Below are 15,580 nucleotides of genomic sequence, written 5' to 3'. Positions count from 1 at the left end.
AGAAGTGGGTAGGGGTTGAAGGGAAAAGGGAAAGGATTTGAGGGAACTCCAAATGGGGACAATGTCCAGGTTTCTGGCTTAGGTCAGTAGGTCAGTGACAGTGCCCTTCCCTGAGAGGAAGCATTCTGGGGTGGGTACTACATTTTGGTTATAGGGTGGCCTCAGGCGTGTGGCCACTGGGGTCTGAGTACTTGGTGAGCTTTACCTATACAAGTGACCAGCTGAGTTTTTAGAATGCTCTCATCCTGCCTTAACTCTTGTCCATCTTTAGGGTCAACCGGATGCACATCAGCCCCAACAACCGAAATGCCATCCACCCCGGGGACCGCATCTTGGAGATCAATGGGACCCCTGTCCGCACTCTCCGAGTAGAAGAGGTACAGTGTGTGTGGGCCTGGTGCACAGAACAGGCCCCTGAAAGATCCGGCTCTGGCCTTTACCTTTTCCCATTCCTGCCAATCTTAACACTGAGCCTGTGACAACCAGTGGCTTTCTGGGCCAACCTAACAGATTTCCAAGGCAGAAGCAATGGGCTGACAGGTGGGGAGATGACAAGGTGCCAATGCCAGACAGAGGCATTGAATGATGACCTCTGGCAGCCAGAGGCTACCTCTAGGCAAATTAAATGGTGGCTCCACTGTGCTAAGACAGTGGGCAGTAGGTAGCTTCAGGTAGGACAGCTTGTGGAAACTGACCTTCCTTGCTGTTGGCCACAGGTGGAGGATGCGATTAACCAGACGAGCCAGACACTTCAACTGCTGATTGAACATGACCCTGTCCCCCAGCGCCTGGACCAGTTACGGCTAGACACCCGGCTTTCTCCCCACATGCAGAGTAGTGGACATACTCTCATGCTCAGCACCTTGGACGCCAAGGAAAATCAGGAGGGAACACTGAGGAGACGTTCTCTGAGGTGCTGCTCCATCCCATCTTTGTCTTGTACCTTGAATATCCCTCAGAGGCTATATTGTCTTTTGGAAGCCAGCAGCCTAGGGAACCAGCAGGCGGGGTCAGGATCCAGTACTGGAGCTGACCTAGCTTCCCTGTGGGACCACCGTTAACAGAGTTTCTGTGTAGATGTGAAAACAGGTGTCTCCAGGTTTCCTTAGAAACCACAGGGTCAGAATCTTGGTGTGGTAGGACATTTCTATAATCCCAGCATGAGCAAGGCTGAGGAGTATCACGAGTTTGAGCTAGCTACAGTTACATAGTGAGACTATCTCAGGAGGCTGAGGCAGGAAGATTGCTATGAGTTCAAGGCCAGCCTGGACAGTAAAATGCTGTCTCACAACAGAGAGGATCAGGCTGGAGATGTGGTCAGACTGCTTGTTAAGCAAACAGGGTAACTCGGACCCCCAGTGCTCATGTAAAAAGCCAGGCATATACATGTTCCTGTAACCCAGCACTGTGGGGAGTGGAGACAGGAGGATTAATGGTACTTGCTGGCTGCCAGCCTAACTCTAAGTCCAGGGAGAGATCTCTGAAGGGAATAAGGTAGGAAGTGGCAGAGAACACCTGATCTCCTCCACTGGCCTCTGCATGTGTGCACGGGTACACATATAGACATCTGCGCAGACACACGTTCTGTCTCTCCCTCTCGAACAATGTGCACAGGTGCACACAAACAAACACACACCAAAACAGAAGATTGGGCTCCATCCATTAAACTTGAGCTAGACTAGAAATTGTTGTAATGCCAACAATCTTTAAAATCCATCATGGAGGAAATGTGGGCTGGAAACAAACAGGACCAAACAAGTATATAAAAAAATTGGTAAAGAAAGTGATGGACAAAAGCCTGGCATTGGTGGCTTTTGTCTTTAATCTCAACACTCGAGAACAGAGACAGGCAGATCTCTAAGTTTGATGTCAGCATGGTCTACACAGTGAGTTCCAGAATAGCCAGAGCTACACAGAGAAACCCTATCTTGAAAAGAAGAGCGGGGGAGGGTATGAACTTACAGGGAAGCATGGCATTTTGGGGGCTTGGTTTTTGTTGTTTTTGTGACAGGATCTTACCATGTACCCGTGGCTGTCCTGGAACTTTAGAACAGGTGTCTTAGGGTTTCACTGCTGTAAAGAGACCATGACCAAGGCAACTCTTATAAGGACAACATTTAACCAGGACTGGCTTACAGGTCAGAGGTACAGTCCATTATTATTAAGGTGGGAGCATGACAGCATCCAGGCAGACATATGGCTGGAGGAGCCCCAAGTTCTACATCTTGTTCCAAAGGCTGCTGTCTTCCAGGCAGCTAGGATGAGGTCTCAAAGCCCACCCCCCTACAGTGGCACAGCTACTCCAACAAGGACACCTCCTAATAGTGCCTCTCCCTAGGCCAAGCATACTCAAACCACCACACCAGGCTAGCGTCAAGCTCACAGAGACCTGCCTGCCTCTGTGTGCTGGGTTAGAGGCCCTGCTGTGTCTCGTCAAACACAGATGTTTTAAGACTTGGGGGACAAACATTGCCATACCCAAAGCCTGCAAAGTGTGTGGAGAGCAACAGCTTGTGTATGAGCCCTGAACAGGCTGCTGCCAGGACAGGGGACAGGTAGGTCCCTGGGTTCTCAGGCAGACATATCTGTAACATGCATTTCCTCCTCTCATACTCTGTACCCTGCTTCTGTGTCTGTGCTGCTGGGTTCTGTAAGAGTTAAGTGCAGCAAAGGACACCAGGTTGTACAGTGCAGGCTCAGCACTCCTTAATGTTACAGGTAGAACTAGGAAGCAGATACTTCACTCCCTGGCTCCGATGAGCAGTCAGTCGGGCTTCTGTTGGAGACACGACCTCCCCACAGATCATTCCCGACTGCCTCTGGGCCTTGGCCAGCATGACTGAGTGAGTAGAGGCAAGGTACCAGAGGGCAGACAGGCTGGAAAAGGGAAGACTGGGTGGCCAGAGAGCTGCTCACATGACTTGAAGAGCCTCTACTTGGAAAGGGCAGCTCATTTTGTGTGTGCTGCGAGCAAGTAAGGTGGCAGCACAGGACAGAGGGTCATTTTTTTTCTTCCATAAGCCAGAATAACAGTCACCAGCGGTAACTGGCTGCTTTTGCAAATGTAAACACAACAGCTTCATTACCATAAACACCATGCATGTCTATTATCTTAAAATGTAAGTGATCCAAGGTGCCATTTGCCCCTTTTGTGGATGGAGTCTGTCTGTCACTGCATGGCACCTTGAATCAAGCAGCCGTGCAGCTGGAAACAGAGAGTTGAAGGCGGCAGATTGCTGCCTGCAGTGCTGTTATGTCCGAGGCCTTGAGAGCTAGCAGACTAATCACCCTGTATATATATGAAGGTCTCAGTCTATCCACCCCCAGCCTGCTTCCCCGCAGTTCTCAGTGCAGGGTAGAATCCATGGAGGCCCACGTGCGGGGCAGACACTTCCCCACGAAGATTCATCTCTAGTCTCCTGATTTCCCATTTGTAATGCGTTTTTACTATGATCACTATAATGACTGCTGTCTGCAGCCCCCACATAGCACATCTGTCTAAAGAACCCCCTCCCCCAGAGGTACCATCCAACCCCAGCCTCCTGTTGTGCCATCATCCTCAGGCGCAGTAACAGCATCTCCAAGTCTCCTGGCCCCAGCTCCCCCAAGGAGCCGCTGCTCCTGAGCCGAGACATCAGTCGCTCAGAGTCCCTTCGCTGCTCCAGCAGCTACTCACAGCAGATCTTCCGGCCCTGTGACCTGATCCACGGGGAGGTCCTGGGGAAGGGCTTCTTCGGACAGGCCATCAAGGTGAGCACAGGAAGCAGTTGCCGCACTCTTTGCTACCACCACCTTCCTTTACCTTTTCTTTCAAAGCTTTATCGTGTGTATGGTGTTTGTGTGGGGACCAGAGGACAACTCTGAGGGGTCCACACTCTCCTACCTTTACGTGGGTTCTGGGATCCAACTCTGGTCATCAGGCTTCAGTGGCAAATTTGCCTGTTGAGCCATCTCCCCAACCCTCTTACCTTTGTACCTTACAGTGCCACACTGCAACCCTATAGGACACCAGCCTCCTTCCTGGCTGTGAGTGATGGTGTCTGAGGTGCCCTTTCTGTCCCTCCAGCCACTGACGAGCAGCATGGCTGCTGTAGTGAGTGGCTCCGGAAGCTCATGTTAGGATCCACGTCCCTGGCCCTCATGCCACCAGTCAGTGAGGGGCGTTAGGTGCCCACAGGCTCTAGGTTGCACGGCATGCTATAAGGTGACGGCTCCTGCTACCCTGGTGAGCCGAGGAACTAATCTTTCTCTCTTTTCTCCTCCTCCTCTGCTGAGAGCTGGGAGGGGGGGTCAGGTAAGCCTTGGGTATCAGCTTTCCAGGCAGCAGGATGGAAGGCTCACCTCTAACCCACCCAGCTCCCTGGTGCATGTCTGCGGCACTGACACCCTATCCCCAGACTCTGTCCACCCAGGGGACTCACTCCTGTGCCAGATGAGCAAAGCCCCTGCTTGGCTTGGCAGCATACTATCCCATCCTTCTCAGTTTCCTTGTTTAGAGCCCTGGCTTTCCCTAACGCATGGCCAGCATTCTAGCAGAGAAGATACACTTCCTTCCTGAGTCCCCTTTGCCCTGTGCTGCTCTCTATGCACCATCTCTGGCTTGTCTGTCTCCAAGGAATGGGAGGACACTGCAAAGAATTTTTTTTCCTTTGCTTTTTCTTCCTTATTTTCTTCCCCCTGGTGCTGGAGGTCAAGCCCAGGACCTTGAGCATGCCAGCCGAGTTCCCTACCATTGAGCTACTCCCTTAGCCCACAGATTGTAACAAACAGAACGCCAGAATTATCTCTGGTGTCTACAGTGTTAACACTTGCCCTTCCTGTAGGTGACTCACAAAGCCACAGGCAAAGTGATGGTCATGAAGGAGTTAATTCGCTGTGATGAGGAAACCCAGAAGACTTTCCTGACTGAGGTAAGACATGGGGTTGGACTTTCCGTCAGCCCTATACTGGAGGGGCTGAAACAAGAGGATCATGTGACCCCAGAGTGAACCCAGGCAGATGTGGCAACACAGTGAGACCCCGTTCAGAAAAGAAAGTAAAATAGGGTTTTGTTTTTGTTTTTGTTTTTGTTTTTTTCCAAAAGAAAACTTGCTAGCAGACCTCGTGGCCCAGTCCGGTCACGCCTGTTCAAGGACTGGAAGTTCAAGGCTAGGCTAGGCAGTGTAATGAGGCTTAAAACAAAGTAAACCTGGGGAGCTGGAGGAATGGCTCAGCAGGTAAGAGCATGTACGCTCATGCAGAGGACCTGGGTTCTGTCCTCAGCACCCACAGTGGCTCACAACCATCCACAGCTCCAGCTCTGACGCCCACACTGACCTGTGCCAGCACCAGGCACACACGGGGCTCACACGGGCTCACACAGGCACACACGGGGCTCACACGGGCACACACGGGGCACATACGTACATGGAGCCGAACACTCATACTCATAAAATAAATTATGGATAAATAAATAAGGGTTGAGCTAGGGAATAACCCAGTAATACAGAGCCTGCACAGCCTGCACCAGGCACTGTGTTCAACCAAAAGACAGGAGGGAGAGAGAAAGAACAATAATTGGGGGCAGTGGGGTGGGGGCGGAGAAAAGGTGAAGAAAACAAGAAATCTCGCATCAGCCACCATTTTATTATTAAGAAATCCCTGTTTATTTGGTCTCAGTCTTTTAAGTTTCATTGTTGTTGTTATTATTGACTTTTTATGTGTATGGGTGTTTGGTCTGCATGTACATCTGCATACCAGAGGAGGCCCTGGGACTAGAGTTATAGGTAGTTGCGAGCAGTCATGTGGGTGGCCGTGAGTAGACCCAGGTCCTCTGAAGAGCAGCCAGTGCTCTGACACTTTGAGCCATCCCCCCAGCCCTCAGCCATTATCTTAAACCCAGGGAGAGATTCTGGTGTGGTAACACACACCTTTAATCTCAGCACCCTCAGAGGCAGGTGGATCTCTGAGTTCAAGGCCAGCCTTGGCTACATGGTGAGCTCCAGGCCAGCCAAGGATATTAGAAAGACCTTGTCCTTAAGAATAAGAGAGGAAGGAAAGCAGAGGGGATGGAGGAGAAAAAGAGAGAAAACAACCAAGGGAAAGACCCCGAAATTACAGTGCACCTGTTAAGTGCACACTCACTGCAGACACTGCAGGCCAGGCTAAGGCGGGATTCGGGTTACAGAGGTGATGGTATGACCATAGCAGTTTAATTTATGCTGTTATGGTCGCCACAGACACCCTGAAGTGGGGCTCCAGGGGCAGACGCGCCGTCCCATGAACATCTCATTTGCACTGCCTCTGGATCACTGAGGCAGCTGCAGTGGCAATGAGGTGCTTCCTGCTCTGCACTCCCACCTGGCTCCCTAGAACCCGTTCTAGAAAGTTAGGGCCCAGTGTGCCAAACCCATGAAGTGGGGGCTGTCCTCATTTTGTCCCCCCCCACCCAGGTGAAAGTGATGCGAAGCCTGGACCACCCTAACGTGCTTAAGTTCATCGGGGTCCTGTACAAGGACAAGAAGCTGAATCTGCTGACAGAGTACATTGAGGGGGGCACCCTGAAGGACTTTCTGCGCAATGTGGTGAGCACGTGACCACAGTCGTGGAGGGAGAGCTTGTTGGGTGCTCAGGAACCTCAAGGGTTAGAGGGACCTTGTTTGCCCTCAATGGTGTGTACTGGGAGGGACTGGAGGGCTTCCACAGCACACATGCCGGCCACTAGAACCTACCAAAAGCTGTAAGGGCTCCTCACAGACATTCTCCTACCCTGCAGGACCCGTTTCCCTGGCAACAGAAGGTCAGGTTTGCCAAAGGCATCGCTTCCGGAATGGTGAGTCCTACCCAACAACCTCACGCATGTGTACAGTGAGGTGCAGGGATCGCAGGCTGCTGGGGAAGGCAGATGCCCATCCCGGGGCTGGGACACTCAGCAGCTGCCTACTGAGTTTCTTTCAATGCCAAGGAACTGTTGGCTCAAAACTCTCTTTCAGAGTACAATTCTATTCTCAAAGGATTCCAAATCCCCTTAACACCAAATGGCATGAACAAGGCAAACTGTAGCTCAGGTCTGTGGGACCTTACTGCCCACAAAATGAGGAGAAGGGGGAGAACACGAATTCTAGATGAACTCAGGAGAAGCCAGTACATTCAGGTCCTATTGAGCGCATTGTGGGAATGAGTCTAGCTGTCCTCACAGCTGACGGGTGCTAATGAAGTGACTATTCCACACAGCGGGGAGGGAGGGGCTGCACCCCACCTCTCCTTCCTCCAGTAACCGTGGTTTACAGGGAAGAAGTGAGGTAGAAAAGGAAAGGGCTGGGTCCTGGGCTTGTCAGTTCTCGGGTGGTCACCCAGCTCTAAAGAGAACAGGGCAGACAAGAGCAGTGCAGGCAGGAAGGGAAATGGTAGCACACAGGGGTCTCAGGAAAAAAGGGGTACATGGGAGATATAGACAGCCTTTGAGGAGGGGTGGGTAGACAGCCAGGCCATGTGTTTCAGCCATAGGAAAAGCTCTGTGGGCTTAGGAACAGTGAAGCAGTAGTACAGGGTAGGAAAGGGGGCAGTGTCACCCTCCACAGCTACAGGGAAAGGAAAGCCTAAGAAAGTAGCTCCTAAGAGTGACACGGGAATGTCTAGTAAAAATAGTTTAGAAATGGCTGGACAGGAAGAGGGAGGGGCTGAAGTACAGACAGAGGAGGAGGGCGTCTCAGGGGAGGTGAGTCAGGAGGTCATTTCTTCCCCACCAGGCAGGAAGATCCAAAGTAGCAGAAGCCAGACCCTGGAGGAGGAGGGAGGAACAGTGTGTTTGAGGGCGCTCACTTTAGATTGCCTCAATCTAAGTAAAGGATGAGGGACTCAGGGGCCAGCAGGGCTGGAGACTGTTGGGAAAACCTGGGCAGGAGTTGGCAGTTATCCGTTGGAGTTAGGATACAAGCTGTGGCTTAGGGGTAGGGATGGGAAGCTAAACAGGCTTGGCCTAGAAGACTGGAGTAGCTGGGTGTTGGGGGAGGGGAAGCTGGGTGGGCGTGGCCTGGGAACAGGCTCCATGGGTGGGCGTGGCCTGGGAACAGGCTCCATGGGTGGGCGTGGCCTGGGAACAGGCTCCATGGCTCTGGCTTCTGTTGCAGGCTTATTTACACTCCATGTGCATCATCCACCGAGATCTGAACTCGCACAACTGTCTCATCAAATTGGTACGTCCCGCTGGGCTGGCCTGAGCTGCATGGGGCTATCCCTCTGGCTTCAGACCAGACACCACCTATGGGCTTCTATTTTGGGCGCTCGGCTACCTCAAGTGCCTTTTGCCACCCCCATCTTATGGAGGCTCTCAGACACACACATACAGGAACGATTTCACCTCCCTCCCCAGGAGCAGCCCTTGAAGTGATTATTATTAGAAGGGATTAGCTTCCCTGTCTGGCAGGCAGAAGGCCCTGGGCTCAATCCCCTACACTGATTTGGTGGGGCAGGAGTCTAGGTGTGGATGGGGGCTGAATTCCTTGTCTGTGGAGCTCTTGCCCTGTAGCAGGCCCTCAGACAGTCTGCTGATCCCACTTTACAACATGGACGACGGGCTGCAGGGTCTTTGATCCACACAGCCAGCACGAGGCCAGCGTTCCTCACACAGCCCTCAGATACAGTTGTTCCAGTGTTGTCTCCTGCCACTGCAACCCCCCTTCCTGCTACTGCCTCCCTAGCTCTCCCCTGTCCTTTACTGCCTTTTCTCTTAACCTATTCTGGCCACAAGTCCTTGTTAAGAACAAGACAAAGGGCTGAAGAGAGACAAGAAATCCTTACCCACCTGAGCTGCGCTCTGCAGGTCACTTCCCTGAGGCTCCTCCCCTGTTAGTTGGGGTCTGCTGTGGACAGATATCAGACTGACAAAAAACTCAGAGGCCCAGCCACCGCTTCTCAGTAGAGCTTTCTGGGGTGACTCTCCCCTGCTTTGTAACTTCACTCCCCTTGAAGGTGGTCTCCCTTGCCTATGCCCACACCCCAGGGACAAGTTAGAGAAGCCCACACCCTAGGTCCTGACCTGGCGCTTGTCCTCCCAGGACAAGACGGTGGTGGTAGCAGACTTCGGGCTGTCACGTCTCATAGTGGAAGAGAGGAAAAGGCCTCCAGTAGAGAAGGCCGCCACCAAGAAACGCACCTTACGCAAGAGTGATCGCAAGAAGCGCTACACTGTGGTGGGAAACCCCTACTGGATGGCCCCTGAGATGCTGAATGGTAAGTTCTGAATGCCTGGAGGGAAAAGAGCCAGAGAGAAGACAGCACCTATGTCTTAAAAAGAGTGCTGTAAGCTGGGAAGCATGTGACAGGAGCAGACACTCAGAGAGAGGGGGTGGGCGATCTTTCGGGCTTGGCCAAGTCAGGCCTCATAGACTTCTTTCCCAAACAGCTGGGAACAGCAACATGCCATCCTGGGTGGCAGGTGAGCTCTGAGGATCTTTTGTCTCCAAATGGCCCGGGCTGTTCAGAGCCCTAACCTAAGCCTCCCCTCTCTCCAGATCAAGAACTGAAGTATGCTGCCCCCTGGTGGATGCTGGCTAGTATTCTTGAAAAGCAGTGGGTTGCCTGCTAACCCTGGCTGATGGTCCAAGTCTGGATGAGCCTGAGCCTGGCTGCAGTTCTTTGTGACACACAGTCGATGGCCACCCTGGGCACCTTTAGGGCTGTTGCAGCCCTAATTCTTGGCTCTTGACTTGGCTTGATCCAAGATCCAAAGAGACTTAACCTGACAGTCACTTTCCTCTCTTCCCAAGGCAAGAGCTACGATGAGACTGTGGATGTCTTCTCTTTTGGGATTGTTCTCTGTGAGGTAAGCTCTGGCTCAGACACCCGAGGAGTCCTGCCTCCCTGAGGTCTGGGTTTCTCTCCTACCAGTGAACAGTTTGCCACAAAACCAGTGGCATAGCCAGTATCTCTCAAAGCTCTGAGTCAAGTTAGACACATTGAAAACCTTTTCTCACTCCTACAAAATTATGAGGGAGAGACACACAATGGTTAGAATAATCGAAATATTTTACAAAGTTGATTTCTTTAGTAGATTGCAATAAAATATTTGTCATCTACAGAAAATTAAAATGATGCCAGCCAGAGGGTCTCAGATATCAAACAAACCCAGCCCTTCACCTCGTAGAGCCTTGCCCTGATAGAGAACATAGCTACAAAGGGACGTGGGCAGGTAGGGTATGTGGAAGCTTCTAGCTTTCAATACCAGTTACCAACATTGCTTCCACTGCAGAGAGGACTCGTCTAAACCCTCTAAGTATCCAGACGCTCAGTGTAGAGAAGTCTGGATTAGCCTGGTAAGGAGAGGCGGTCACAGGGCTGCCCTCTAACAGAGTTTTGCTACCATGCATATCTGTCTACAAGAGCATCCCTTTCTATCTGTGGCCTCTGTAGGCCTTCCTGACCAGCCATCTTCTTCCCTCAGATCATTGGGCAGGTATATGCTGATCCCGACTGCCTTCCCCGCACACTGGACTTCGGCCTCAACGTAAAGCTTTTCTGGGAGAAGTTTGTCCCAACAGACTGTCCCCCAGCCTTCTTCCCCCTGGCTACTATCTGCTGCAAACTGGAGCCTGAGAGCAGGTTGGTGTCTCCGCCCTTTCTCCCACCTTCTAGCCCTCCGGCCCCGAGACGCTTGCTTTAGGTCATGCCCCTCCTGGACAAGCAGTAGAATCCCTGAGCTCCTGACAGCTCTGGCTTGCCACCTTAGGGAAAGAGGTAGCACAGAAGCAAGGGGCTGGACAAGATGGAATCACAGGCATTAAAAGCAGTGGGGGGTGGGGGTGGGTTGGGGATTTAGCTCAGTGGTAGAGCACTTGCCTAGGAAGCGCAAGGCCCTGGGTTCGGTCCCCAGCTCCGGAAAAAAAAACAGTGGGGGTTTTTGTTTTGTTTTCTAAGGAAAATCTGGACGAAGCATGTGGACCCATTGATAGAATGTGTGAGATGAATGGGGCTATGGGTTCAGTCCTCAGCTCCCGGGGCGGCCAACAAAAGACAATTACAGGGACTGGTGGTGTGTCTCAGGAATAGAGGGTGCTTGCCTGGTAAATGCCAGGTCCTGGGTTGCACCTTTAGCAAGCACACACACAGATGCTCCACTCACCCACACACCCTCAAAGCATAACGTGATTAATTTTATATCGTGACCTTTATCTAAAAAAAATGCTTATAACTCTTAAAATAGGGTCTGGGGATGTAACTCAGTACTGTACTTGGCTAGACTGCATGAAGCCTTGGGTTTGATCCCTGTCATTGTAAAAACTGGGCATGAAGATAATCTGAAGTCACAATTTGGGAGTCCTTAGGAGGGGGCGTCAGAAGTTCAAGACCAGCAGGCGTGGTGGCGCACACCTTTAACCCCAGGACTTGGGGAGCAGGGGCAGGTAGATCTCTGTGAGTTCAAGACTAGCCTGGTCCATAGAAAGTTCCAGGATAGCCAGGACTACATAGTGAGACCCTGACTAAAAAGCGGAGTGGGAATATCACTCAGTGATACAGCACTTGCCTAGAATGTTCAAGGCCCTGGGTTCTATCCTCAGCACCACATAGGCAGCTACATCCCCCACCCACCCACCCAGCACACACAGGAAAAGATGCTACCTAGGGAATGACCATGGGGCTTGTAGACAAAGCACCTAATTTCAGATAATAGAAATAGACTTAGAAGCCATCTTAGTTACTTTTCTGTTGCCATGACAAAACACCAATAGCAAGATAATTTGTAAAAGGCGTTTAATTTGGGATTGCTTACGGTTTTTGTTTTGGGTTTTTTTTTTTAATTTATTTATTTAATGTATATGAGTACACTGTCGCTGTCTTCAGACGCACCAGAAGAGGACATCAGATCCCATTACAGATGGTTGTGAGCCACCATGTGGTTGCTGGGAATTGAACTCAGGACCTCTGGAAGAACAGTCAGTGCTCTTAACCGCTGAGCCATCTCTCCAGCCCTGCTTACGGTTTCGGATGTTGAGTCAGTCATCATCTCAGGCAGGGGAGCATGGCGGCAGGAGGCATTATCTGATCCTCAGGCAGGGTCTGGCATGGCCTTTTGAATCCTCAAAGCCTATACCAGTGGCACACCTACCCCAAAAAGCCAGATGTCCTAATCCTTCCCCAACAGTTCCATCCCATAAGCCTATGGGTACCATTCTCCCTCAAGCCACCACAGGAGCTCTCACCTAACATAGGACAGGGCTCAAATTAGACGTATACTTGAAGATGACCTTGAACTTCTGACCCTCTTGCTTCTACCTTCTACGTGCTAGGATGACAGGCATGCACCAACACGGCCGGTAACTATGCTGAGATTGAATTCAGGGCTTTGGCTGGTAGGCGGGCACCGTTCCGACTGGGCCGTATCCCCAGCGCCCGAGCTTTCTTTTTAGTAAGTGTAGAAACCCAATCCTGACCTTTGCTTGTTGTCATCGCCCTAAGACGTCTTTGGATGTTTTTGCCTGAAGCCATGATCTCTAGCCAGACTTGTCACAGTGTTACCTCGCACATGCGTATTTATAGCAAGAGGGTAGAGGGTTTGCCTGAGGTGGTGGACCCTGGAAATGGGAGACAGCCTCGTGCCCATCCCTCCCACGCGCTCACTCTCTGCCGTTGTCCATCCCTCCTCCCTGTAGACCGGCATTCTCAAAGCTGGAGGACTCATTCGAGGCGCTCTCCCTGTTCTTGGGAGAGTTGGCCATCCCACTGCCAGCAGAGCTGGAAGAGCTGGACCACACTGTGAGCATGGAGTATGGCCTAACCCGGGACTCGCCACCCTAGCCCTGGTCCATCCCCCTGCAGGGGGACATTCCACAGCCAGCATTGCCCCCTCTGCGCCCTGTCCTCGCTGTGAGCGAGCAAGCGGGACTGCCTAGGCTTCCTGTGGATTGACGGCTTGCTTAGAAGCAGAACAAGCCATCCCTACCTCCCCAGGAGGCACTTGGGTGCAGGGAAGCAATTCTCCACAGGTTTGGGCCTAGTTTCTGTCTGTAAATCCAACACTCACCTGAAAGCTGTGAAGAGGATAAAAGCCTGGATTCTAGACCAAGAGTCTGTTACTGGGGACCGCCCGGGACCTCTGGACTGAGATGCCGGGAGCCTGTAGCTTTACACTAACCTACACGGCCTGGGCCCGCCGGGCCGGATGAGTGGACTGGCCTGAGGGCCTCTGGTTCAGCAAGGTGCAGGACTTGAAGCGATAGTATGAGTTTCAGAAACGGGGCCGTCAAAACGTGTGAAATGACAGAGCGGTTTCTCCTTCCATCCTAGCCATGCCCTTTGGAGCAGGTTTTGAAGAGTCTTAGTAGTGGTAAAACCTACAGGATCCAAAAAAAAAGGACTGGTTTCTGCTCAGCAGCCCAGGGACCACATCAGTGTGTGGGGAATTTCCACTTCAGCACCCTGTCTCAACAAGCAGTCTCAAAAACACCAAAGAAGGTGGGGCTGGAAAGAAAGCGGCCCTGCCGCCTAAAAGCCCCACACCCAGGCTGGTGGGCTCAGTCAGAAACTTAAGGTGTTGCCTAACAATAGATGGGTTCTGGATGCCAGTGTGGTTTGCCTCAGACTTTGGGCCTAAGCAGGGAGAAGGGGGTCCCATTAATTTCTTTGCACCCTTGTGGCAGCTACTGCATATCCTCTAGGATGTCTGGTCCAGGCAGCAACTTGGGACAGGCATTGGTGGCTGCTGAGTCCCAAACTGAGATATGAAGAGAGCTCCCTGAGCTGGACCTTGTAGAGTCTACCTCTGTTGTGCTGGTCCAGCTTACTTCCTGAGCCACACTCGAGGGCCGTGGGCATGGGAAACTCTAGGGGCACTTTCCACCCCTGGCTACCAGGTGTCCAGGGACTCCGTAGCTCACCAAGGTTCGCCATCTCCTAAGTGGGAGCTCACATCATATTTAACACATTGGGAATGGGTTTGGTTATAAATACGTGTGAGGGTTTGTGCTGGTGGGGGGATCCGGGGAGAGTGGCTGCTCTTATTAGCTTTTATCTGTGGGGTGATATGTGAAATATTTTGTACATAGACAAGATGAATTATGGGATGGGAAGTCTTTGGCCACTTTACTTGCTGTGTAGACTGTACTTGTGTGTGGAGTTTGCAAACGTGCCGCAGAGGGAATCCTGAACTCCCGACATCAGTGTGGTTCAGCGTCCTGCGGCGAATTATGCACGCGCTGTCCCCAGCGAGTGTGGGAGTGGTGGGCCTGCACTGGGCCATGAGGCAGACTAAATAAATTAAGCAGTTAACAGAGCAATGGCAGAGTGCAAACGTGACTTAGAACCTGACTTAAATGTGGAGGAGAGTGGGGCAGATAATTCCTGTCTGGCGGAGGACCGGGGCTTGCTTCGCAGCACCCACATGGCTCTCTACCATCTGGACCTCCAGTTTCAGGGGTGCTCTACCTCCTCTCACCTCTGTGGGCTCCTGCACACACACGGCACACATTCATGCTCTTGGGCACATGCATTCGCATTTTCAGATGTTTTAAAGAAACATGGTCTGCTGGCCACTTTCATGTAACTTATCAGGGAATTCTCGGTCTCAATCCCTCTCCTAGACAGCAAACCTTCAGAGATCATAACATGCACTTGAGGCAGCCCTTCTTGGGAGCAGGTTGATGCCCTCATTTTAGGCCTGCAAAGCTATTAGGCCTGACTCTCAGCCGCTGGCCCAGTCCTGGGGGTGGAGGGGGGAGTGGAGGGTTTTCTGCTTCCAAAGCTGTTGCACCAGACCAAATATTGCCAGTGTTTGGTAAGGTCCTGGGCACGTGCGCACATGCACACACACACACACACACACACACACACACACACACACACACACAGCCCCACAGCCCCACAGCCTCTGCCAAGTGTGGTGGTGTGTGTTTATAAGTCTGCTTGTGAGATACAGAGGCTGGGGAATCACTATGAATTCAAGGCCAGCCTAGTCTACCTAGTGAATTTCGGGCCAGCTGTGGCTTCGCACTAAGAGCCAGGCCTAACAGCTTTTGTGGGGTATGAGACCCAGCCAAAATGGGCTTTTCTATAAACCTAAAGATAATTTCTCCTAAGCATCCTGTGATAGAAGACTTCAGATGAAGAGTAGAATGTATGTTTGGCAGTGTTGATGGCACACTTGGTCCCAGCAGGGGCAGGTGCATCCCTGAGTTTGAGGCCAGCCTTTGTTACACAGAGAAACCAAGAATGAGATAGAATACAGTCCCTAATCTCATCTGAGGCTCCCATTGCTGGACTTGAGTGTGTGCAAGGTCAGCCTGGCTGACGGACCTACAACGTAAGCTGTTGCTGAGGTCTACTGTCAGAACTCAAACACCAGTCCTGCCTTCCCAACCCCCACAGCTCCCTCCTCACCCTAGGCACAACCTACAGGAGCGGTCATGCCCAAGGGAGCCCACCCACCTGCCTGTTTCTCCCTTGGCTGCCGACTGCCCATCTGTCCCTGACCCCTGACAGAGGCTGTTAGGAAGGTTCATCCTAGCACCTCGATGCTCTACCTTGGAAAGGAACTGAAGGGGAGAAGACTTAAGGGAGCAGCAACCCCTTGTGGCTTCAACTCTAAGCTAGTCATGGTGACCTTGACATT

General features: G+C 51.9%; 1 protein-coding gene across 23 annotated transcripts in view; it reads left to right on the top strand.

Annotated features, from left to right (window-relative positions):
- The window catches only part of Limk2 (LIM domain kinase 2), a 78,292-nt gene that overhangs the window by 53,795 nt on the left and 8,917 nt on the right, over nt 1–15,580 (top strand). For 11 of the 23 annotated variants that reach the window (XR_015636561.1, XR_015636560.1, XR_015636564.1 and 8 more), the window contains 10 exons: nt 272–377; nt 717–913; nt 3,564–3,750; nt 4,824–4,910; nt 6,432–6,563; nt 6,755–6,811; nt 8,109–8,174; nt 9,036–9,210; nt 9,747–9,802; nt 10,421–10,578. Coding sequence is in view for 13 of the 23 variants with exons in the window: in XM_087582729.1 (XP_087438855.1) it covers nt 272–377; nt 717–913; nt 3,564–3,750; nt 4,824–4,910; nt 6,432–6,563; nt 6,755–6,811; nt 8,109–8,174; nt 9,036–9,210; nt 9,747–9,802; nt 10,421–10,578 (1,221 nt within the window). In the remaining 10 variants the exon portion in view is untranslated. 23 annotated transcript variants of the gene reach the window in all.

This window comes from Rattus norvegicus, chromosome 14, assembly GCF_021556685.1.
Source record: "Rattus norvegicus strain SHRSP/BbbUtx chromosome 14, alternate assembly SHRSP_T2T, whole genome shotgun sequence".
Taxonomy (NCBI): domain Eukaryota; kingdom Metazoa; phylum Chordata; class Mammalia; order Rodentia; family Muridae; genus Rattus; species Rattus norvegicus.
This window is presented reverse-complemented; position numbering and strand designations above follow the sequence as displayed.